General features: G+C 43.0%; 1 protein-coding gene across 1 annotated transcript in view; it reads right to left on the bottom strand.

Annotated features, from left to right (window-relative positions):
- Positions 1 to 1,967: 1,967 nt before the first annotated feature.
- The window catches only part of nphp3 (nephronophthisis 3), an 81,693-nt gene continuing 56,992 nt past the window's right edge, over positions 1,968 to 26,668 (bottom strand). Inside the window, 9 exon segments of the mRNA XM_052016457.1 lie at positions 1,968 to 2,363; positions 5,087 to 5,202; positions 6,957 to 7,082; positions 9,457 to 9,697; positions 18,579 to 18,706; positions 23,039 to 23,114; positions 24,689 to 24,930; positions 25,540 to 25,729; positions 26,469 to 26,591. Of these exon segments, the coding sequence (XP_051872417.1) occupies positions 2,183 to 2,363; positions 5,087 to 5,202; positions 6,957 to 7,082; positions 9,457 to 9,697; positions 18,579 to 18,706; positions 23,039 to 23,114; positions 24,689 to 24,930; positions 25,540 to 25,729; positions 26,469 to 26,591 (1,423 nt within the window). The 3' untranslated portion in view covers positions 1,968 to 2,182.

A 26,668-nucleotide genomic window follows, 5' to 3' on the forward strand; every position in this document is an offset into this window, starting at 1 on the left:
AGTGGTGGTGAATACATGAGGTTCATTTCCCTGGTTATTGGTCAGCTGATGAAAGATGAAGTAATTTATATGAGCCAAAGTGCCCACTGCACCCATCTAAACAGCTAATTGGTATCTCACCAAGGCAGCTTGAATGGGACGAGGCAGGGTGGAGACCAGTGAATGATCAGGTAGTCTGTCCACAAGCGCTGAAAACTCAAGGTTCAAACTTAAATGTTGGGGAAGACCCTCCTGTGAGCGCACCTACAAGGTAGGTAGAGGCCTGGTGTGTGCTCCCTTGGTAGGGATGCCAATGGAACTCCACTGACTGTACCTTGTGGCCCAACATCCCTTGTGGTGTTGACAAGGGAGAAGTTGGAGAAAACAAAGGATATAAGAGGAAGGAAAAAGAGATCTGGATCTCAGGAGAAGTTGGAAAAACAAATAATGTAGCAGATTATGTAGCATTCTACAGAGCTGCAGACTGTATTTGGAACATCACTGCACTGCAGATGGGGAACTGGGGATGCTGATCGACACGGAACTATTTTGTTTTGGAGTGGTTCATTTAGAAACCTGGAACTTATAGTCTTGACCAAGGTGTTGTTAGTATGAGCTGGTCTTGTATATCACTAAGTCCTTCTGCAGAATACCTGGCTTAGCTTCTGCCATCTGAAATGCTGTGATTATGTATAACAAGCTTGCCTTGAACACAACAAACAATCTACTGGAAGAACTTCGGAGACAGAAGAGACTGCAAATGCTGCAATCCGGAGCAACAAAATCTGCAGGAGGAACTCTGGGTTAAGCAGTATCTGGGCAAGGAAAGGAATTGTCGATGTTTTGGTTTGAAACCCTGCATCAGGACTAAGAGTGGAGAGGCATTTGCTTAAAAACATCATATGTTCACAAGCACCAACAAAGCATCCCTGAAACCTACAGGTGGTTGTCTTCTCACCTACCTATGTACCTGTCCCAGCTGTCTCCTCTGGCTAAATTCTGGAGAATGGTAGAGAGTCATTTCTAGTCACCCCAGTACAGGAAGGGTGTGGAGATTTTGGAGAGGGAGCAAAAGAGGTTTACCAGGATGCTGCCTGAATTAGAGGGCATATGCTATAAGGAGAAATTGACAAACTTGGGTTGTTTTCTCTGGAGCAGTGGACACTAAGGGGACACTCCAAAACCTCCACACCCTTCCTGTACTGGGGTGACCAGTATTGACTCTCTACCATTCTCCAGAATTTAGCTAGAGGAGACAGCTGGAACTGGTAAGTAGGTGAAAAGACAACCACCTGTAGGTTTCAGGGATGCTTTGTTGGTGCTTGTGAACAAATGATGTTTTTAATCAAAGGGCGCTGGATTGACCTGGTAAAGGATTGTGGCAGCAATGGCCTGTAGGAATGGTCAAGGGCAGCATTAATAGATATTCAGGACATTGTGTAGATCAATGTAGGTGGTGCAGTTCCAGATGAGTGAGAGTTAATGCTGAAGTAAATTTGAAAGGAGACATTAAAAGCTGACTCTTGGCCTGACACGGATGAGTAAAGTGGATAGTACAAAAAACAGTGAGAAGTTATATTTAATATTCCAAGGTACTGATTATACTGCTCAATGTAACAAGACTTCCCCTTCCAGTTAATACATTAAATTGCATTTCCAATAATATGAAAAAAAACTTTCCCAAAGCAGTCATAGGCATTAAAAAAATTACAACTTTCCATATTCCATTGAGGTCACATAGTCCTCGAACAGGAGTTAACCTTTCCTCAAACATTGTTCTTACATGGGCAGCAGTTGTAGGTGCCAGTTCTAGGGACAAATTTATATTCAGTGCTATAAATAAGCACATATAAACTTCAGAAGCCGAGTATAAAAACACATTTACCTTAAGTAAAGTCTTGGTTCAGTAATAAATTGCTCATTTAAGAGTATAACTGGCTCATTCCAAACACGAGTTGATCCCAGTTAGTGATTAAGGACATTTCTTCCCCCCCCCCCCACATGCCAGAACCATTAGTGCTTGATCACAGTTCTTTTTCCCCCAAAACATTTCTTTAACACAACTAATATAATTAGTCCAGATTCCTGGAAATCTTCACTCAAAACTTTCAAATAAATCCATTTCAAGTTGGACTGTACTCATGACAGCTTTAAAAATACTGAGTCTACAGCACAAGAGTTTGTGATCCAATTTGGATGCAGGTCACCTGAACCCTAGTTCCAGATAAGGATTAGAGGCCAAAGCATTTTTTAAACTGAAAGCATCTCCACTGGACGAATGCCGTGACAGAGCTTTTCCACCAACCACCGAGGCCTCAGCTTCTTTGATGTCCATTGCTCTCTTGTACAATTCTGCTGCCTTCTCAAAATTGGCCTCTTCATAGCTGTAATAATGAAGACATTAATCTTTTACTCTGGTACTCTCTTGTGAAAGGATATCTGCAAATCACACATTTCGCATACTTTAGCAGTGCAAATATAACATACTTTGCAACACACAAAATGCTGGAAGAGCTCAGCAGGTCAGGCAGCACCTATGGAGGGAAATAAACAGTCGACATTTCAAGTCAAGACTGTCTGTGTGAGCACATGGTTGACAAGCTGAAGAGCAGTAGAGATCACAGAGGGGAGCAGCGAGTGAGAGCCACACTGAACTCCCGACGAGGAGGAGGAAAACTTCTTCAGGGTAGGCATAGCTCAAAGAAACCTCGCAGTGGCGCAACAAAACGGAGACACAAGAGATCCTGGAGATGTTGGAATCTGGAGCTACACACACAAAATGCTGGAGGAAATGGCTAAACATACTAAGCTCCTATTGTCAATCACATTTCAGGATTATGCTTTTTTCCCCCATGTGTAATTAGAACATAGAACAGTACAGCACAGGAACAGGCCCTTCAGACCACAATGTTGTGCCAAACTGATTAAGCTAATGACACCTAATTAAATTAATCTCTTCTCCTGCACATGGTCCATAAACCTCCATTATTCATATAAATTGGTAAATTATTAAATTGATTTATTATTATCACATCTACCAAGGTACAGAGAAAAACTTTGTTTTGCATGCCATCCATACAGATCATTTTATCACATCAGTACCTTGAGGTAGGACAGGGAAGAAGCAATAACAGAATGCAGAATAAACTTACAGTTACAGAGAAAGTGCAGTGCAGTGCAGACAAACAATAAGATGCAAGGGCCATAATGAGGTAGATTGCAAGGTCAAGAGTCCATCTTATCATACAAGATGATCACTCTTGTGCCTGCCTAAGAGCCTCTTAAACGCCTCTATGATATTTGTATCCGCCGCCACCACCACCACTGGCAGCCCATTCCTGGCACCCACTACTCTCTGTATAAAAAAACTTGCCCCGCACATCTCCTTTAAACTCCCCCCCCCCCCCTCACCTTAATTGCATGCCCTCTAATATTCGAAATTTCAACCCTGGGAAAAAGATACCAGCCGTCTATCTATGCCTTGCATAATTTTATAAGCTTCTATCAGGTCTCCCCTTAGCCTCTGCCGCTCCAGAGAAAATAAGCCAAGTTTGTCTAACCTCTCCTTATAGCACATGCCCTGTAATCAAGGCAGCACCCTGATACACTTCTTCTGCACCCTCTCCAAGGCCTCCAAGTCATTCCTATAATGGGGTGACCAGAATTGAATGTAATACTCCAGATGCAGCCTAACCAGAGCTCTTTTAAAGTTGCAACATAACTTCCTGACTCTTGAACTCAATGCCTTGACTAATAAATGAACACAATCTGAGAATAAGTGTTTGGTAGCTGTCAATACATACTAAAGAATATAATTAAATACTGCACAAATAAAGCACTGCATTCTCAAAATGTTCCTCAAATTTCTGAACAACATCAATTTTAATGGATTGCATGTCAAAATTTGTTGTTTTATGTACAAGATGCAGCTTCTTACTGAAAATATGTGGTACAATTGTCCAGGATTAACTTAAATCTTTTTAAGATGTTTTTAAAGTGCTTTTATAAAATGGTGCATATGATGATTGAATCTTTTGTTCAGAGGCAAGCCTGTCTTGTCATCATCCTTTTAAATATTCGTGAATGTCTGCTGCACTGTGTTGCCACACTGTAAGCCACAGATACCATGGCCCTCATAGGAGGCACAGTGCAGAGGTCGGGTGTCAACTCCCAATAGGAGTGGAGCCAGTCACTAGGCCATTCTCACACCTCCTGGTACAGCTGAACACCTGCTTTTGGCACGATATCAAGGCTTCCCACATTCTTCTTGAGCAGAGACAAGCTATGATGCAAGCCCAAGGGAGGGGATATTTTAAAGTAAGGAAACAAATACTGCACAAAGAATGGTGCATTCACTGAATCTGTTTACATTGAAACTGGTTAAAATGTCATATCTATAAGGCAGATGTACCAAATTGTGCAACTTTAACTGTGTGGATTGATATATAATTGCTTGGGAATTAAAAACTGTAAAATCAAAATGATTAAATTCCACGAATATCTGAAGCTGATTTGATGATTTTTAAAAAGTTATTTGGCAATAATTCCATCCTTTGAACATGCCGTAGTACTGCAATATTCTCTCTTCCAGTATTTATCCAATTCCTTTTTGAAAGTTAACAGCCAATCTGCCTCCCCTGCCCTTTCAGGCATCATGTTCCAGGTCACAGCTTGCGTGCAAAAGTAGTTTCCCTTTGTCATCTCTGCTGATGTTCTCTAGTTAACAACAGAGGTCATTAGTTAATCTTGGTAGCAACAGCAGAGGTCATTAGTTAATCTAGGTAGCAACAGCAGAGGTCATTCACTGTTCTACCATTCAAGCCCCCAACAGCTTATCCCTAAAAAAAATGTACACATCGCTCATCATAAATATTGAACCAGGAACCCCAGCCTCCAGCACTGACCACCAATTCTAGCCAGCTGCCGTCTGTGAAACTCTGGAGTTGAAGCACACATCACACTTTTCAACTACTTGCAAGGTAGCCTGGTGAAATTCCACGGGTATGTGGTGCATCAGAGACCTGGGCAACGAGTGTCATTTAAAGACAAGCACATCACTAGGAAACTGTTCACTAAGACTGAACTCCATGTTGATGTCTCCCCTTACCTTAGCAATGCTAAATTCTTTAGCGTTTCTCCCACTCGAGGATGACAATGACCCAAGCTGTCCTCATAGATCTTCAAAGCACGGTCATATAGCGGTAAAGCTTTTGTGTGCTTTTTCTGTGGAGTAAACATTTGTAGCTATAAGAATTACCACCAGGTGAAGGGCAACATTTATATGAAAACAATTCACACTTTTTCTACATCATGTGAATAAGAAATAAATATACTTTGCCAATCCTTTTCTCTTCCCAGAATTACCCACTGGCACAAGATGTGCTCAAACACTCACACCGTCATGTAGATTAGCCAGTTTATGGTAAATAACAAGAACCATCTCGGGCAGCTGGCTCACTACACCAGAGTCACCTGTCAAACCGATTCCAAATAGCAGCACTCAGAGACTGCTGGACTGTCACAGATGCTGTCCTTCAGTCTAGGCTATATGTCACTGCAGAACCATAATGATATGCAAACACTTTTCAGCCCCTTAATGACACACCACACCACTCACTCACACCTGTCCAGGACAACCAGGGAGAGTCAATAAATGGCAGCCTTGCCCATACACTGAGAAGGAACAAACTGCTTACATTTTGAAAACTTGTACAAGTCTCTCCTGCAACTTCAGTGGGAAATAAGGCCAATTCTCTAATTTTTTTTTACAATTAGAACCTCTTAAATTCTAATCCCATGCATCATCATGCCTTCAATTCTTGAGGGGGCATTCAGAACTCTATGGTATCTACCTCTTTCTTGAATAAATGAATTATTTTGCTTTTGCTTTTAATGATCCTATCCATGACCTGCAGTTCACATTACTCACTAGTAAACTCCCTCATGTGTGGGTTCAGAAATATCACAAACCTGCCCTAATTCTACACCTGGCCAGCACTGGAAACCTGCCCACACTGTTACTTTATCATCGGGAAATGTGAAACATCTTGGGAGGTGTTGTTCATATTCCAGACATGCACTTCAGCTCCAATGTCATGCCTTATAAACCTCCTTGTTCTGGCCTGCATATGTTCCTGAGTATTAATCTTCAGCTTCTCCCCTACCTGCTCCCACAGTACCACTCCTGCTCTCTGACACTTTATAAAGGAGTGTTCCACAAGGAGTGAATCTCATGTAATGAACTTGCTCCTGAGAAATTAATCAGAACTTGCAGTCAACATATTTCACTCATAAAATTATCTATCATATCAAGTCAAAATTTAATTCAAAACCACATCTAATAAAAGTTTGCCTGAAGTCCATTCTGTTGCTCAGTTTACCTGAACTTTAAGTAACACTGTATAAAAGAATCCTAAATTTCTGGACCTTTTTGTTTTGATAAAGACTATTCAAATGGAGTTTTTTGAGATTTGGTATGTCACCAAAGACTCTTACAAGCTTCTATAGATGTACGGTGGAGAGCATTCTGACTGGTTGCATCACAGCCTGGTATGGAGGCTCCAATGCACAGGATCGCAAGAGGTCACAGAGGGTTATAGCCAGCTCCATACAAGCACAACCTTCCCCCACCATCAAGGACATCTTCAAGAGGCGGTGACTCAAGAAGGTGGCCTCCATCATTAAAAACCCTCACCATCCGGGACATGCCCTCTTCTTGTTACTACCATCAGGGTGGGGGTACAGGAGCCTGAAGACCCAAACTCATCGATTCAGGAACAGCTTCTTCCCTTCCGCCATCAGATTTCTGAATGATCTATGAACCCATGAACACCACCTCATTATTCCTCTTTTTGCACTATTTTGTAATTTATAGATTTTTATACCTTTGTACTGTACTGCTGCCGCAAAACAACAGATTTCACATCATGTAAGTCAGTGATAATAAATTTGATTCTGATTGAATGATTGTCACGTACCAACTGACAATACAGCACAGCCAGATTCACCAGGGCAGTTGCCACACTTGGGTGCTTTGGACCAAAGGATTTTTGACGAATTTCAACAGCCAGCTGACATAATGGAATGGCTTTCTCCAATTTTCCCTTAAATTCAAACAACAAGGATTAGTAGTGCTGGAATAACAGAAGTGGTTGGAAATAGTAGACCAGATAGCATCTGTGGAAAGAGAGCAGTTAGCCAATGACCTATCCACAAAACCAAGAAATGGTAGACATGTACCAGGTCTTAAAGTGCAGTAAAGGGAGAGTGAGGGTGAGATTTTACATCTAGCTGAAAACATCACCTGTTCCTCTCTCCATAGATGCTGTCTGACTTCCTGAGTATTTCCAGTGTTTTCTGCTTTTACATCTGATTTACAGCATTGGAAGTATTTTGCTTTTATCCTGGAACTACTTTCAACATGTTTGATAAAACAGTACAAAGAACATTTGTTTACGTATTTTATTGCTGTGGAGCTAGATCTAGGCATTTTTTGTTGCTTGAGCATGTGATGTATTTTCTCTCCAAACAAACTTAAATCCACCTCAACCTGACACACCAAATGAACATTAAGGTCACCTTTATAAAGCTGTGAATAAAACCTATCAGCATCCAAGAGGTTCACTTAAATGAATCTTACATTTCACTCTCACTTTAAAGAAATAATATGCATGCTCAGCTTTGTAAGTGTTTTTTTTGCAGACAAAGGATCAACCTTGTAATGTATTCACTGTTGTCAGGTAGACGGAAGCAGTTCATCAAACAGCACTGACATTAATGACTCGTTAGTTATGTTTGGTCACTGAGAGAAGAACGTTAGCCAGGGCAGAAGTTTTATTTCACCTGAACAGACAAACTTGTTTGGTTGAATAACTAATCTAAAGATCAGCACCTTTTCATTAAATACAAGCCAAATTTTGCTGAAAAACTCTGACATTCTTGTAGGAAGTGCAGATCAATACTTGAATTCTTTGAAGAATTAGCAAATTGTATTGATATGGGCAGTTAATATATCATCATAACAGCACAGAAACAGGCCCTACAGCCCACAATTCCCATACCAACCATCAACTACCCATCTATACTAATCCTAGTTGGGACCTAGTCAAAGTACTTGGTCCTTAACCTACCAATGCCTTGGCAATTGAAGTTCTCATTGAGCTGCTTCTTACATGTTATGAGAACACTTGCCTCCACCACCCTCTCAGGCAACGTGTTCCAGATTGCAACTACCCTATGGGTGAAAAAAAATCCCTTCAGATCCCCTCTGAAACTCTTACTCGTTACCCTAGACCTATGCCTCTGGTTATAGACATCTCTGCTATGAGGAAAAATTTACTATGGTTTATCTTCTCTCTGCCCCTCATTCACACTCATGTACACCCATTCACACTCCTCTGCTCCACAGAAGATAATCCAGCCTATCCAGTTACTGAGACACATTATCCCAGGTAACATCCTGGTGAATCTCCTCTGCACCCTCTCCAGTGCAATCACATCCTTTCTATTCTGTGGTGATCAAAACTGCACACAATGGTTTGGCCAGATCTGGAACACATGTTTTATAAAGCTGTGCCATATCCCCTCTGCTCTTATATTCTATGTCCCAGCTATTGAAAGCTGATGTAGTGTTCATGAACTTCAGTAAGGCCTCTGACAAGGTCTCCATGGGAGCATGGTAAAAGCTAAGACCCCATGGGATCCAAGATAGATAGGCGGATTAGATCCAAAATTGGCTTGGTAATAGGTGATGGTGGAGGGCTGTTATTGTAACTGGAAGCCTGTGACCAGTGGTGTAACATAGAAGCCTATTATATACATTAACAATCTGGACATGAATATAGGAGATATGAGTGGCAAGTTTGCAGGTGACAGGAAAATTGGTGGCGTTGTTAGCGAGCAAGTCTTAGGCTGCAAGATGACAGTGATAGTTGGGCAGAGCAACGTTGTTAAGTTGGAATTAAAGTTGGTTACCAGTGTTGGTAGTGATAGTTGGTAAGATGGGGAGAGGGCCTGTTGCCATGCTGTCTGATGCTATGACTATGTTCATATATGAATTTGTGGCTTACATACAGTACAATAAAACCTACCAAGTATAATTAAATGAACTGGGATATCTTCTTTACAAGACATGCTATAAAATCTTTAAAACAATTATTTGCTTATCACTTCTGACCTCTTGCAAAGTAATATTCCAATATTTACTCATCCTCGAATCAGGTGTGTTTCTGTTCTAAGTGATAATAGAAAGCTGGCCTTGTCCCATTGAAGAGAATTGATAAAGTTGGTCATGCCCTGGACAACTGGTTTGTTACCACTCAGGAAGTGGCACTTAAACTGGCCTTACATAAACATGCATCATTTGGAAGTCAATGCCACTGTTGAGGGAAGGGTCAGTAGGTTATCGCTCAGACTGTAGGATGTAGAGCAGGTGCTGTGAGAAACACCATCTCCTCAAATTAGGACAGCTTCACTCACTCTTTTTTTGTACAACACTGCGAGATGTTTGACGGTGTAGGCCACTGAGGGATGATCAGGTGCCAGGGCCCGACAGCGAATCTCCAGTGCCTTTTCATATAGCTCCTCGGCTTTCTCATGCTCCTCCTTCTCATTGTACAAGGCTGCCAGGTTATTCAAGGACTGTGCACAGTCAGGGTGGTCACAACCAAGAGTCCGCTCCCTCATTTCCAGGGAACGTTTAAAGAAGACTTCTGCTGTCCTACAGTGAAATTGAGAAGGAAATTTAATTAAATCTCATTCAGGGCTATAACAGTATTTTCAACTGATCAATTCAAAATGTGGATGGCAACATTTTTTTCTCATTTCACCTTAAAGAGCTACACCTTGCATTAGTTTTCCATACAATTTCACTGTATACAATAAACACTGTTACTTGAAGATGTACAATTACATATACAATACTCATCAACAGTGAATGCTGCTTTATCACAGAAGCAAAGAATGGATACAGCACTGAAGCACAGAAGCTAGGAGCAGGAGGTGGTCATCTGGCACATTGAGCCTGCTCCACCATTCAGTGATGGCTGATCATCCAAATTCAGTGCCTTGTTCCAGCTTTCTCCCCACAGGTCTTTATTCCTCTAGCCCAAAGAACTCTATCCAACTCCTTGAAGATGTTCAATGATTTGGCCTTCAACTGTTTTATTTTAGAGAATTCCACAGGTTCACCACTCTCTGGGGAAGAAATTTCTCATCTCAGTTTTTAATGGCTGACTCCTTATCCTTAGGCTGTGACCTCTGGTCCAGGACACCCTAACCATTGGGAACATCCTTCCTGCATCTCATCTGGCAGGTCCCAGTAGAATTTTGTAGGTTGCCCCCTTTGTTCTTCTAAACTCTAGTGAACACAAGTCTAATTGACTCAATCTCTCTTTGTATGTCATTCCTGTAAGAATCTTCACTGAACTCCTTCTAACAAGAACATCCTTCCTCAGATAAAGGAGAGCAAAACTGAATCCTATACTCAAGATGTACTCTCACCAAGGCCCTGAACCACTGCAGCAAGACTTCTCTGCTCCTGTACTCTTCTCACTACGAAGGCCAACATACTGTTTCCCTTCTCAGTCACCTGCTGTACCTGTATGCTCACCTTCAGTGACAGGTGCACAAGCACACCCAGGTCTCATTGTACCTCCCCCTCTCCCAACCTATCGGGTGTCACATGATGATCTGACTTCCTGTTATTGCCAACGAAATGGAGAGCCTCATGTTTATCCACATTATACTTGATCTGTCAAACATCTACCCACTCCCTCATACCGTCCAAATCAACCTGCAGATTCCCCTGTACCCTCCTCAAGGCTCACCCTCCTCTAGCTTTGTGTCATCTGCAAACCTGGAGATATTTTATTTAGTTCCCTCATCCAAAGCATTAATATATCTTGTGAATAGCTGGGAACCCAGCATTGATCCCTGTGGTACACCACTGGTCACTGTCTAATACTCAGAAGAGACCAGGCTATTCCAACTCTTTGTTCCCTGTTGACCAACCAATTTTCTGTCCATACCAGCACCTTACTCCCAATCCCAAAAATGCTTTAATTTTGCATGCTAGTCTCTTCTGCAGGACCTCATCGAAAGCTTTCTGAAAGTCTAAATACACCACATTCACATGGTCTCCCCATCTATTCTACTAGTTAAATCCTCAAAAATTCCAGCAGATTTGTCAAATATGATTTCCCTTTCATGAATCCACACTGACTTTGTGTGATTCTGCCACCTTTCTCCAAGTGCTCTGCTATTACCTTCCCCACCACCAATGTAAGGCCAACTGGTCAATAATTGCCTGTTTTCTCTCTCCCTCCTTTTCTTTTAAATATTGGAGATACATTAGCTACCCTCTAATTGCAACTGTACCAGTGTGTAAAGAATGTTGGAAAATGACTGCCAATACATCCACTATTTCTAGGGCCACCTCCTGAAGTTCTCTGGGATGCCATTCAGTCATTCGAATCCATACAGCTCTATATATCCAGCTAGTCTCACTCCCCTGCCCTCTCCTGACAGTCCTGTAAATTCTTTCCCTTAAGTTACTTACTGAGCTCCCCTCAGAAACATGACAATCCAATCTGCCTCTGTTACTCCTGGCAGGGCATTCCAGACCCTAACCACTACTGTGTAAAATAAAAAAATTCTTCTCATTTTTGGACGCAAGGATGATCAGCATCACTTTATTTCACAAAGCTTCATGACACAAAAACTCATCAAAAAACATCCTAGATCTGAGGCAATGGTAAAGTCAGAGTACTTAGTGCTTGGTCTAACTGTGGAATACCCTAGAACCTATGTAGAAATATATCACCATGTAATTTATATAGGTGGTCAATGTCAATGACAACTTGCATTCACACTGCTCCTTTATTGCAGCTAAATGTCCCAAAGGCTTTATAGGAGGATTATCAAACGCAAGTTGACTATGAGCCTCGTAAGGAGGTATTGTGATAGATGACCAAAAGCTTGGTCAAAGAAGTATATTTTATATATTATACTCTAAACACAACATAAAAGGAAGGAAGGAAAGGTTGAGAAGGAATTCCAGAGCTGAGGAACTTATCAAGTGACAACACGGAGCAACTGGCGGAGCAATTAAATTCAGAGGTGTGCAATGCTTCCTTACATAAATTTCTGAATGCAGTGTCTAACTTCTTCAATCAATTTTTAAAACAGTGCAATTGTCCACCCAAGAACATACCACTACAGATATACCAGGGTGTTGCTTGGGGCGAAGCATTTTAGTTATGAGTGTTTATTTATTTTCTCTTATTCCACAGTTAGAGCAGTGAAACGGCAGTCAGGGTAGTGGTATGCTCCTTTTGTAGGATGTGGGAAGTCAGGGAGACCTCTAGCGTCCCTGATGACTACACCTGTGAGAAGTGTATCTGGCTGCATGGATTGAGGAACAACAGGACCTTGGGGTACATGTCCAAAGATCCCTGAAGGCAGCAGCACAGGTAGGTAGCGGCGGGCACAGTAGTGTAGCAGTGAGCGTGATGCTATTACAGCATCAGTGACCTGGGTTCAATTTCAGCCACTGTCTGTGAGGAGTTTGTACATTCTCCTCGTGTCTGCGTGGGTTTCCTCCAGGTGCTCCAGTTTCTTCCCACATTCCAAAGACATAGGGGTTAGGAAGTTGTGGGCATGCTATGTTGGCGCGGGAAGTGTGACGACACTTGCAGGCTGCCCCCAGAACACTGAATGCAAAAGATACATTTCACTGTGTGCTTCAATGTATATGTGACTCATAAAGATATCTTATCTTATCCTTACTGACCGCATTAGGGAATGGGAGCTGGAGCTGGAGCTGGAGCTGGATAAACTCCAGATCATTCGGGAAACTGAGGAGATGACAGACAGGAGTTAAAGGGAGGCAGTCACAAAGGGGTTGCAGGATGCAGGTAGCTGGGTGACTATCAGGAGAGGGAAAGGGGATAGGCAGTCAGTGCAGGATACCCCTGTGGCCGTTCCCCTCAATGACAAGTATATCGTTTTGGATACTGTTGGGGTGGGGGGGGTGGGGTGGGGGGGATGACCTACCAGAGGAAAGCCACAGCTGCCAGATCTCTGGCACAGAGTCTGGCTCTGTGGTTCAGAAGGGAAGGGGTGGGAAGAGCAGGGCAGCAGTGATAGGGGATTCATTGGTTAGGGAAACAGACAGGAGATTCTGTGGACGAATGGTATGTTGCCTCCCAGGTGCCAGGGTCAGAGATGTCTTGGATTAAGTCCACAATATTCTTAAGAGGGAGGGTGAGCAGCCAGAAGTCATGGTCCGCATCAGCACCAATGACATAGGCAGGAAGGGTGACAAGGTCCTGCAAACTGAGTTCAGGGAGTTAGGTGCTAAGTTAAAAGACAGGCTCTCCAGGGTGGTGATCTCAGGATTGCAACCCGTGCCATGTGCTAGTGAGGCAAGAAATAGGAAGATAGTGCAGTTTAACATGTGTGGCTAAGCAGATGGTACAGCAGGGAGAGATTCAGATTTTTGGATCATTGGGCTCTCTTCCAGGGCAAGTGGGACCTGTTCAAATGGGATGGTATGCATCTAAACTGGAGGGGCACCAATACCCTTGCGGGAAGGTTTGCTAGTGCTACCTGGGGGGGGGGGGGGGGGGGGGGGGGGTTAAATTAGAGTTGCAGGGGGGTGGAAACCAGAGTGGCAGGGCAGCAAGTGGAGTGGCTGTGGGGAAAGTAGATGTTAAGCCTACAAGCAAAGACAGAAATCGACTGGTTGATGAGCTTGGTGGCATTAATGTTCTGAGGTGCGTCTATTTCAGGTATTACGGTATTGTAGGTAAGGCAGATGAGCCTAGAGCATGGATCAGCACATGGAATTATGATGTTGTAACCATCAGTGAGACTTGGTTGCAGGAGGGGCAGGACTGGCAGCTGAATGTTCTGGGATTCCAATGTCTTAGACATGATAGAGAGGGTGGTATTAAAGGGGGAGGGGTGGCATTACTCATAAGGGAAAATGTCACAGCAGTGCTCAGAGAGGACTCACTGGAGGACTCATCTACTGAGGCAATATGGGTGGAACTGAGGAATAAGAAAGGGATGACCACGTTAATGGGACTATATTATCGACCTCCCAATAGTCAGTGGGATTTGGAGCAACACATTTGTAGAGAGATAGCGGAGAGTTGCAGGAAAGATAAGGCTGTGATAGTAGGTGAATTTAGCTTTCCACATATTGACTGGGACTCCCATACGGGAAAGGGATTGGATGGGATAGAGTTTGTCAAACATGTTCAGGAAAGTTTCCTTAATGAGTATGTAGAGGTCCCAACTAGAGAGAGCGCGATACTGGATCTCCTCTTAGGGTATGAGACAGGGCAGGTGACAGAGGAACACTTTGGATCTAGTGAACATAATTCCATTAGTTTCAAGATAAATGTGGAGAAGGATAGGACTGGTCCTTGGGTTGAGATTCTACATTGGAGTAAGGCCAATTTTAATGGCATCAGAAGGGATCTAGCAGGCGTGGATTGGGATAAGCTGTTTTCTGGCAAAGATATGCTTGGTAAGTGGCAGCCTTTCAGAAGTGAAATATCGAGAGTACAGAATCTGTATGTTCCTGTTAGAATAAAAGGCAAGGCTAGCAGGTTTAAGGAACCTAGGTTAATCGAGAGATATCGAGGTCCTGGTAAAGAAAAAGGAGGTGGCACATATCAGGTATAGGCAGTTAGGATCAAATGAGGCACTTGAGGAGTTTAAGAACTGCAAGAGAGTACTTGAGAGAGTAATCAGGAGAGCTAAAAGAGGACATGAGTTTGCTCTGGCAGACAGGGTGAAAGAGAATGCCGAGGGTTTCTATAGCTATATTAAGAGCAAAAGGATCCAAGGGACAAAATTGGTCCTCTTAAAGATCAGCATGGTCATTTATGTGTGGAGCCAAAAGAGATGGGGGAAGATCTTAAATTAATTTTTTGCAGCTGTATTTACTCTGGGGACAGACACAGAGACTATAGAACTGAGGCAAAAGAGTAGTGAGGTCATGGACCATATTCGGATTACGGAAAAGGAGGTGCTGGCTGTCTTGAGGTGAATTAAGGTGGATAAATCCCCAGGGCCTAACAAGGTGTCCCCTTGGACCTTGTGGGAGGCTAGTGCAGAAATTGCAGGGACCCTGGCAGAGATATTTAAAACGTCCTTAGCCATGGGTGAGATGCCGGAGGACAGCTAATGTTGTTCCTTTGTTCAAGAAAGGTTCTAAGAATAAGCCAGAAAATGATAGGCCAGTGAGCCTGACATCAGTCATGGGTAAATTATTGGAAGGTATTCTAAGGGAAAGGATATATAAGTATTTGGATAGACAGGGCCTGATTAGGGATAGTCAACATGGCTCTGTGCATGGTAGGTCACGTCTGATCAATCTTATAGAGTTTTGAGGAGGTTACCAGGAAGGTTGATGAGAAAAAGGCAGAGACTCTCACAACAATTTAGACAAGCACTTGAAATGCCAAGGCATAAAAGGCTATGGGCCAAGTGCTGGAAAATGGGATTTGTATGGATTGATACTCAGTGGTTGGCACAGACGTGGTGGGCTGAAAGATCATGCTGCATGACTTAATTCCAATCCAATAGTATTTGGCCACCAGACTTCTGATGGAGGGAAGCACAGCTGAGTTGTTCTGAAGCAGCACTGACATTGAAGAGGCAGTCACACTGCCACACTAAACCAAGGAGCCTAGGGAACCTGATAAAAGTGTACAAGATTATGAGTGACACAGCATGCTTGTCTTTCTATCTGGAGCAGTGGCTCTTAACCTTTTGGACTGAAAGTATACAGTAAATGGCAGAACCCTTGGGAGCACTGATGTACAGAAGGATCTTGGGGTGCAAGGCTTAGTATGGCCACTGCTCTGCCCACGACTACAAGAAGCTGCAGAGAGTCGTGGACACAGCTCAGCACATCACGGAAACCAGCCTCCCCTCCATGGACTCCATCGATACTTCTCACTGCCTCAGTAAAGCAGCCAGCAAAATCAAAGACCCCACCCACCCAAGACATTCTCTCTTCTCCCCTCTCTCATTGGGCAGAGGATACAAAAGCATGAAAGCACTTACCAGCAGGCTCAAGGACAGCTTTCTAACCCACTGTTATAAGACCACTGAACAGTTCCCTAGTACGTTAAGGTGGACTCTTGACCTCAATGACCTCGCACCTTATGTCTACCTGCACTTTCTCTGTATGGTAACACTTTATTCTGCACTCTGTTATTATTTTAACCTGTACTACCTCAATGCAATGTTGTAATGAATTGATCTGTATGAACGGTATGAAAGACAAGTTTTTCACTGTTTTTCAGTACATGTGACAATAATAAACCAATTTATCAGTTTACGTAGTTTCCTGAAAGTGGCAACACAAATGGATAGGGTAGTAAAGAAGGTGTATGGCATATTTGGCTTCATCGCTAGGGGCACTGAGTATACAAGTTGACAAGTCATGTTGCAGCTGTATAAAACTTTGGTTAGGCCACATTTGGAGTATGGTGTGCAATTCTCATTGCCATATTACAGGAAGGATATGGAGACTTTGGAGAGGGTGCAGAAGGGGTTCACCAGCATGTTGCCTGGATGAGAGAGTATTAGCTATAAGATTGGACAAACTTGGATTGTTTTCTCTGGAGCGTGAGAGGTTGAGGGGTAACCTGGTGGAAGTATGTAACCATAGAACAATACAGCACAATACAGGCCCTTCGGCCCACCATGTTGTGCTGACCTTTAAACCACACCTAAGACTATCTAACCCCTTCCTTCCACATATCCCCCTTTTTAAATTCCTCCATATGCTTATCTAACAATCTCTTGAACTTGACCAACGTACCTGCCTCCACCACCACCCCAGGCAGCGCATTCTATGACCAACCACTCTCTGGGTGAAAAACCTCCCTCTGATATCTCCCTTGAACTTTCCACCCATTACTTTAAAGCCATGCCCTCCTGTATTGAGCATTGGCACCCTGGGAAAGAGGCGCTGGCTGTCAACTCTAGCTATTCCTCTTAATATTTTGTATACCTCTATCATGTCTCCCCTCATCCTCCTTCTCTCCAAAGAGTAAAGCCCTAGCTCCCTCAGTCTTTCCTCATAATCCATACTCTCTAATCCAGGCAGCATCCTGGTAAATCTCCTCTGCACCCTTTCTATCGCTTCCACATCCTTCCTATAATGAGTCGACCAGAACTGGACACAGTACTCTAAGTGTGGTCTAACCAGAGTTTTGTAGAGCTGCATCATTACCTCGTAGCTCTTAAACTCGATCCCAAGACTTATGAAAGCTAACATCCCATAAGCTTTCTTAACTACCCTATCCACCTGTGAGGCAACTTTCAGTGATCTGTGGATATGAACCCCCAGATCCCTCTGCTCCTCCACACTACCCAGAATCCTGCCATTAACCTTGTAGTCTGCCTTGGAGTTTGTCCTTCCAAAGTGTACCAGCTCACACTTCTCCAGATTGAACTCCATCTGCCACTTGTCAGCCCAGCTCTGCATCCTATCAATATCCCTCTGCACTCTTCGATAGTCCTCCACACTATCCACAACACCACTGACTTTTGTGTCATCTGCAAACTTGCTAACCCACCCTTCTACCCCCTCATCCAAGTCATTAATAAATATCGTGAAAAGTAGAGGTCCCAGGACCGATCCTTGTGGGACACCACTAGTCACAGCCCTCCAATCTGAATGCACTCCCTCCACCACAACCCTCTGCTTTCTACAGGCAAGCCAATTCTGAATCCTCACAGCCAAGCCTCCCTGGATCCCATGCCCCTATCAGAGATTATCAGAGATAGGGTAGACAGACAGAATCTTTATCCCAGGGTGGAAATGTCACATACCAGAGGGTATAGCTTTAAGGCGAAAGTTTGAAGGAGATTTGCGACGAAAGTTTTCTTTAAACACAGAGAGTGGTAGGTGTCTGGAATGCTCTGCCAAAGGAGGTAGTGGAAGCAGATATGATGACAATGCTTAAGAGGCATTTAGACAGGCACATGAATAGGCAGGGAATAGAGTTATATCGATCACATGCAGGCAGATGGGATTAGTTTAAATTGGCATAATGTCCGGCACAGACATCGTGGGCCAAAGGACCCATTACCGTGCTGTACTGCTTGTTCTGTGTTAACCACATAGTCCTCATCAATATATTTAATTACCTCTTCAAAAAATTTTTAATTAGTTAGACACCAACAAATCTGTGTTGACTATCCCCGATTAATCTATCCCTATCCAGGTGTACATTAATCCTGTCCCTCAGCATTTCTTCCAATAATTTCCCTACCACTGATGTTAGTTTCACTGACCTATAATTACCTGGCTTATCCCTGCTGGCCTTCTTGAGTAAAGGTACCTCATTTGCTGTCTTCCAGTCATCTGGACGACAAGAGCTATATTTTCACTTTATGATGAACTTCATTATTTGATGGCAGATAATCAACATTAAGTATCTAGGGGCTTATGTTTTATTCTGTTAGTTACATCATACAATAGATCATATATAGAATTGAGAATAAGCAAGATGGAAGATAGTTCTGCCTAAACACATGGTGATAAGTCATTCATTACATCTACTCACTCCAAGTTGTTCTGAAGGTAGTAGAGCACTCCCAGCTCATTGAGTGTTCGAGCCGTGTCTGGAGACTCGGCCCCAAGGCTAAGCTCTTCCAACTGCAGGACCCGACGACGTAGAATGGCAAAGCCATGCTGAAGAGTGAAGCCAGCATTGTCAGTGACGTATCCATAGATCAGTCTCCATTTACTAGTCCCTGTTGTACATGTAACTCAATAAAACACATTCATTAAAAGAGTCAAGTCCCCTCTATTCCAAGTACTGCACCTTCCATTAGGGTAAAGTGATGGATACATAACAGGAGAGGTGGGGGGAGAGGAAAGAGAGGTTGGGTAGGGTTAAAACAGTGTAAGGCAAAAAGGCAAAGGGAATGTGGAGAAAGTTCCAGATGAAAGGAGAATAGTGGTTAAACAGTGTGGCACTACTAAAGAATGGGGTGTGGGGCTGTGATGTGAGAGGTACTGAAGGAATATTTGAGAGTACAAGATCAGAAATATCACTAAAATAAAGTGAAAAATAGAGGTCATAAGGAGATCTGAAGAGATTAGCTTGATGGAGCATGGAGAAGAGCAATGAAGGTGGGAATTTATCCTGGTGACAACAGGATCTGTAGCATTTTCAATGAGCAAAGTCTATGATCACCTGCCAAGCAGCTTGTGTTGGAGCCACAGAATTCTACTTGGCTGATTGGCTAATTTGTGAAGAGGACAGCCAATAAAAAGAAGATAAAGGGGAGCAGCCATTGTCAGGAGTGGCAGTGTTTGAGTTCCTCAGTGCAGTGTTTGAGGAATAAGTGCCTCTCACACACCTCTTTGGATACTGCTGGGGGGAATGACCTTTCTAGGCACAGAAGCAGTAGCCAGGTTGGTGGCAGTGAGATCAGCTCTGAGGCTCAGCAGGCAGGGTGGTGGTGATAGGAGATTCGATAGTTAGAGGGATAGACAGGAGAATCCATGGCTGCAAAAGAGATGCCAGGATGGCGTGCTGCATTCCAAATGCCAGGGTCAAGGACATCTTGGAACGGCTGTAGAAAATTCTCAAGGGGGAGGGGGAGCAGCCAGAGGTCATAGCCCATGTTGGTATCAACGACACAGTAGGAAAGAGGGGTGAGGTCCTACACAGTGAATATAGGGAGCTAGAAGAGAACATAAAAAGCAGGACCTTAAGGGTAGTAATTGCTGGATTACTCCCACTGCCATGTGCTAGTGAGGGTAGAAATAGAAAAATAGCTCAGATGAATGTGTGGCTGAGAAGCTGGTGCAGGGGGCAGGGATTGAAGTTCTTGGATCATTAGGATCTCTCCTGGGGTAAGGGTGACCTGTACAAAACAGATGGGTTGCACCTGAACTGGAGGGGGACCAATATCCTGGCTGGGAGATATGCTAGTGATACTCAGAAGGGTTTAAACTAGAGTGGTGGGGGGTGCGAGACGCTGAGCAGTAGAGTGGCTGATGAGAAATCAGGGTATAATACTGTAGCCAATGAAAGTTTTGTCATCAGGATACACAGGAGCACAGTAAAGAGAGAGGAAAGACCATTGGTTTAAACTGCATTTATTTCAATGCAAGAGGCCGAACAGATAAGGCAGATGAACTCAGGGCATGGATTGGCTCTGAGGACTGGGATATCATAGCCATAATAGAAACATGGCTGAGGGAAGGGCAGGATTGGCAGCTCAATGTTCCAGGATACAGATCCTACAGGCGTCATAGAGGTGCAGGTAAGAGAGGAGGGAGAGTTGCCTTCTGGATGAAAGAGCACATAACAAAAGTCCTGAGAGAGGATATTCTTGGGGGATCATCCAGTGAGGCCATATGAGTAGAAATTAGAAACAAGGGGATGGTCACTCTAGTGGGATTGTATTATGGACCCCCTCAATCGTCAGCAGGAATTATGAGAGCAGGTATATAGAGTGATTGCAGTTAGCTGTAAACATAATTGGGTAGTATTAGTGGGAGATTTTAACTTCCCTAATATTGACTGGGCCAACCATAGTGTAAAAGGCTTGGATGGAGTGGAATTTGTGAAATGTGTCCAAGAAAGCTTCCCTTGTCAATATTTGGTGGGACCTACTAATGAATGTGCAACACTGGGCCTCCTCCTGGGGAATGAGGTAGGGCAAGTAGCGGAAGTGTCTGTCGGCGAGCACTTTGGGTCCTGTGACCATAATTCTATTAGTTTTTAAATAATTATAGAGAAGGATACAACTGGTTCACTGGTTCGGGTCCTGAACTGGAGCAGAACAAATTTTAGAGCCATTAGGTGGGATCATGCAGAGTTGATTGGATGAGATTGTTTGCAGGGAAAGGAGTGTCTACCAAGTGGAAGGCTTTTAAAAGTGTGATGTCAGGAGTTCAGGGCCTGCATGTTCCTGTTAGGTGAAGGGCAAAGGCTGACAGGCTTCGAAACCCTGGATGATGAGAGACATTGAGACTCTGGTTAAGAAAAAGAGGCATACACCACACGTAAGCAATTGGGAACTAGTGAATCTCTTGATGACGACAAGAAGTGTAGGAGGTGCACTTAAGAGGGAATTAGGAGGGCAAAAAAAGAGGATATGAGAGGGATCTGGCAGGCAAGGCAAGGCAAAGTCCCAAGAGATTCTATGGGTGTATTAAGAGTAATAGGGAGAATAGGTCCCCTTAAAGATCAGCATGGCTGTTGTAGAGATTTTTGCTTCATCTCTGGCCACAGGTGAGGCTCCAGAGGATTGGAGTGCAGCTAATATGGTACCATTGTTTAAAACGGGTAGCAAAAACAAGTCAGGATACTATAGGCTGGTGAGTCTGACATTGATAGTGGGTAAATTGCTGGAGGGAATTCTGAGGGACAGGATCTACCAATATTTCGAGAAACAGGACATGATTTGGGACAGTCAGCATGGCTTTGTGTGTGGGAAGTCATGTCTGACACATCTCTTGGAGTTCTTCAAGGAGGTAACCAAGAGGGTAGATGAGGGTAGGGCAGTGGATGTTGTCTATATCGATTTTAGCAAGGCCTTTGACAAGGTCCCTCATGGCAGGCTAATCTGGAAGGTTAGATCTAGGGGAAGATAGCTGATTGGATTCATAATTGGCTCAGAGGTAGGAAGCAGAGGGTGTTTCTTGGACTGGAAGAAAGTATTTAGTGGTGTGCCACAGGGTTCGGTGCTGGGACCTTTGTTGTATGCAATTTATATAAACAATTTGGATATGAATGTAGAAGTTTGCAGATGATACTAAAATAGGTGGTGTAGTAGACAGTGTAGAAAGTTATGAAAAATTAAAGGGGGATCTTGATCAGCTAAGTGTGTGGGCTGAGGACCAGCAAATGGCTTTCAATCCAGATAAATATGAGGTATTGCACTTTGAGAAATCAAACCAGGCTAGGACTTGTACAGTGAATGGTAGAGCCCTAGGGAGTTATGGAACAGAGGAACCTAGGAGTGCAAGTACATAGTTTGCTGAGAGCGGCATTACAGTTGATAGGGTGGTAATGAAAGCATTTGGCATGCTGGCCTTCATCAGTGAGGACACTGAGTATAAGAGTTGGGAAATTATGTTGCAGTTATACAAGATGTTGGTGAGGCCGCACTTGGAATATTTTGTACAGTTTTGGTCACCCTGTTATCGGAAAATTTTATTGAAGTAAAAAGAGTACAGAAAAGATTTACCAGGATGTTGCCTGGACTTGGGGGTCTGAGTTACAAGGAGAGGTTGCATAGACTAGGACTTTATTCCCTGAAACACAGGAGATTGACCTGACAGAGATATACGAGATCCTAATATTTTTCCCAGGGAGGGATTGCCAAAAACAAGAGGGCATAAGTTTAAGATCAGGGGCAAGAGATTTAAAAGGGACATCAGGGGCAGCTTCTTCGCGCAAAGGGTGGTGCGTATTTGGCATGAGCTGCCAGAAACAGAGGCATTAGCAACATTTAAAAATCATCTAGGTAAGTACATGGGAAGGAGAGATTTAGAGGGCTATGGGCCAAACGTGGGCAGATAGGACTAGCTCGCTGGGCAACACAGTCAGCATGGATGAGTTAGGCTGAAGGGCCTGTTTCCATGCTATATGACTTTACTAATACAGTGACCGGAAGCTCTGAATAGTTCCGCTGAACTGTTGCTTTAAAGGCTGTTTCATATTCATCCCTGTAGGCTTATTGACAGGATTTTCACAGAATTTACACATTTTAGGGTTTTTTTTCCAAATAAATTGATTTTCTCTCTGTATCTGCCATTCTTGAAAACATGGAGAAAAAAAGCTATGAAATTGGCAAGAAAAAAAGACGCTAATTATAATCTACCTCTACAGCAGAAAACATGGATATTGACTAATCGTCCTTTTGCTTGAAACAACACTCTTCAGACAGAATACAATATAATTTTAATTATTGTATCATAGGAAAAATATGCAGCCAACATTCCTGGGCAGAGAGCAAAAACCAATAGTGCAATTATACTAGTTACATCTTCACCACTTACCATGTTCCCTTTTTGTCTAGAAATCTTTTGTCTGATCTTCATGGATCGTTTTCTTAATGGTTCTATTTGCTCATACCTCAAAACATAAAACAACAACATGCAGACAATTGTTCAGCAATGAACCAATATTACTGTGTCTCAGAGTAATCGACAGTACTGTAATTAAAATCCCGCAGTCTATCTGCAACAGCACAACACCCACCACCCATCATATATGATTAATGAATGCATGAATTCATGCAAGATGCATGAATCAGGATTGTGAATTATTGGGAAGACTTTCAATTTAAAGTGCATTGCAAAACACAAAGCAAATGTATATTGGTTAAGTTACACTTGTCATGACATAGAAGGAGGCCTTTCAGCCGAGTCTCAAGGGAGCAATTACATTAGTCCCATTCTCCCTCTCCTTTCCCTGTATTCTTGCAACTTATTCATTCACACATGCTCATCAACTCTGCTTTGATTCTTTCTGCTGTTAACCCATACTGGGGGTAATTTACAGTAACCAAATAACCAACCACACAGCATTTGGGAGGAAGCAGGAGCACCCGGGGGAAATCCACGAGTTCATTACAATTTATGTAACCTCCTCACAGACAGTCCTCAAGGTCAAGATCCAACCTGGGTCCCTGGAACTGTGAGGCAGCAGCACTAACTGCCCAGTTACTGGATTAATTATTCAGAATTCATATCACCACGCAACCTTCACCCACTCTACCACTCCACTCTGTCCTTAACAGTTGGAGAATTTTAGCTTGGAGTAAGGATGGTAAACATGGAAATCTAGATGTCACAACCATTTGGCTCCCTTCGACCTCCCCTCCATTGACTGTCTGCACTACCCATGGTCTTGGGAAAGTAGCCAACATGATCAAGGACCCCTCCCATCAAATTCATTCTCTCTTCTTCAGTTGGGCAGAAGATGCTTGAGAGCAAAAACCACCAGACTCAAAGGCAGATTCTACCCTGCTGTTATCAGACTCTTGAATGGGCCTCTCATGCGCTAAGGGATGAACTCTTATCTCCTAACCTACCTCGTCATGGCCCTTGCACTTTACTTGTCTACCTGCACTGCACTTTCTCTGTAACACTATATTCTGCACTCTGTTTTCTTTTTACTACTTCGATGTAATTATATTATTAAGAATTGACATGATCTGTCTGGATGGCACACAAAACAAAAGCTTTTCACTGTATCTTGGTACGAATGACAATAATAAACCAACAATAAACTAATGTTTTTGTTTTAGGGAAGGAAATCTGCCATCCTTACCAATCTGGCCTCTGTGCAACTCCAACCCCAAAGCAATACGTTTGTTTCTAAATGGGCCACTAAGAAGCCACTCGGTCATACTGCTACATAACCAGCACCTAGCGGCTCACACCACCTCCTTAAGGACAATAAGGGCTGGTATTAAATACCAATATCCCCATTTACAGCCACATCCCATGACAGAATAATGCTGATCAGGCTCTAGTCTGACAGATTACAAGATCACTAGAAAAATCCAAATCTTCTGGGAAAAGTATAAATGTGGTTTTGTACTGTTCAATGGCAGTAAAATAAGATCTACAAACTACTCACTATTTACAACTTAAAACAATGTAAAGGATATCCTATGCTTCAAATCTCTATCACATACTTACTTATTTTGTTTTTGATACAGCATGGCTAGAGCATCGAGCTCCTGAGCCACCCTGGGATGCACCGGCCCATGGGCATTCTCACTGATCTCTAACGCCTGCTTGTACAGCTGCTCTGCATTTCCAAACTTCTTCCACTGTACATACACACTTGCGAGCTGATGCAAGGACTGAGCAACACTGGGGTGATCTGGGTCTAATGCACTCTCTCGGATCTCCAGAGAACGTTGCAATGGTGCAACAGCCTGTGTGCAGAGTTGGAAATAGTAAAATTCTTGTCATGACTCAGCTACACTGGAATTCCAGGCTGCAAGAAGTAGCATCCATCAGTTTTAATCTTTTATGGAAGTATTTCCTCATTTACATCCGACAGGTTACAAATATAGGAAGTAAGACAGTCCAACAGTATGGAAACAAGCCCTTTGACCCACCGACTATCTACACTAATCCTACAAAAATCATAAATCCTTTTTTAATACTCTCTATATTCTCATCAACTCAACCCCCCAATTCTACCACTCATCTACACCATAGGGGCAATTTACAGTGGCCAATTAACCTACCAACCCTCACACCTTTGGGATATAGAAATTAACTGGAGCAACCAAGAGTAAATCCATGCAATCACAGAGACAACACGCAAACTCCACACAAACAGGATCCGAGGTCAGGATTCAACACGGGTCTCTGGAGCTATGAAGCAGTGGCCCTACCAGCTGCGCACAGTGGTCTTTCATACTCCAATATAAAGGTGAATGTTTGGCCCTCATTAACATCTTTATAGGTTACTGGACAGACATCTCATACAAATCCATGAGCTTTTGTCCCTCAGTAACACCATTCAGCATACTGGCCTGACTCAGAAGGCCCAAGTCTTTCAAAAAGCGTCCAAGTGTCTCGTAAAGATCTGCCAACCGCACAATCATGTCCTCTCCTTCACAGCTTTTCTCATACTGCTTTAAAGACTCGAAGTAAGCAGCAGCCATGGAATTTTTATCCATTCCCACGTATTGCCAATAAGAAAGCAGCTCTGCAAAATGGCCTCTGCCAGAAAACACACACAGTTGAAATGATAGTTACATTATTTTACCAAAGTAACAAGAATATTTCTGACCAAACCACAAAAGATAGATCTACTGGGTGCAACTCATTATTTGTGGACAATTAACCCAGATACACAGAATTACCACAAACATCTGAGAAATGCTCTATAATTTTATTCACATTGTATTGATCAACACATTTTTCACTTAACCAAGTAACTAATTAGCAAATAAGTATGCAGTTCACTCAGTTACCAAGTAATCTTATATCCATATTCTGATGGCATACATGACTCTGGGGGGGGGGGGGGGGGGGGGGGGAGAGAGAGAGAGAGAGAGGGTGGGGGGGAGAGAGAGAGAGTGTGTGTGTGTTGTTGTTGTTAAAACAGGGGTTGAAAATAAGTATTTTATTGATGATGGTGAGGGCTTTATTTTCTTGCAGCCTCTGAAGTATGTACATATGTGAAGTACATTTATCCACTTTGAATGTAGGATGTTTTCTGGTGAAATGTAAACAGCATCACCAAATCTGTTAAATTAGAGAATTTAAGAAGTTCACATAATTACATTATTGCATTCAAACTTCACAGCAGATTTTAAACCTAAAATTTCTCCAAATTTTCCAACAAGGCTTCTTCATTAACAAAGGGCCTCTCAGCTAGATTTTATTTCTGAATATTTAAGAAACCCCTGGTCAGAATACCAGAAGCTGTTGATAATTGAACACTCTAGCTCCCTACCTCTTGTACAGATTCTGAGAGACAAAGAGGTTCAGTAGACAGCTGTGCAGCTTTTGCTTATCTCCCTGTTGCTGGAAGAGCCAGGGAAGTTCATCCACACCACGCCAAGTTACTTTGCCCTGACTTAAAACAAACATTAATTGTCATTAATGATACTAGTCAAAAAAAAATCTTGTACACCAAATACAGTCATACAGATA

Source organism: Pristis pectinata, chromosome 5 (genome assembly GCF_009764475.1).
Source record: "Pristis pectinata isolate sPriPec2 chromosome 5, sPriPec2.1.pri, whole genome shotgun sequence".
In the NCBI taxonomy this organism is placed as follows: Eukaryota; Metazoa; Chordata; class Chondrichthyes; order Rhinopristiformes; family Pristidae; genus Pristis; species Pristis pectinata.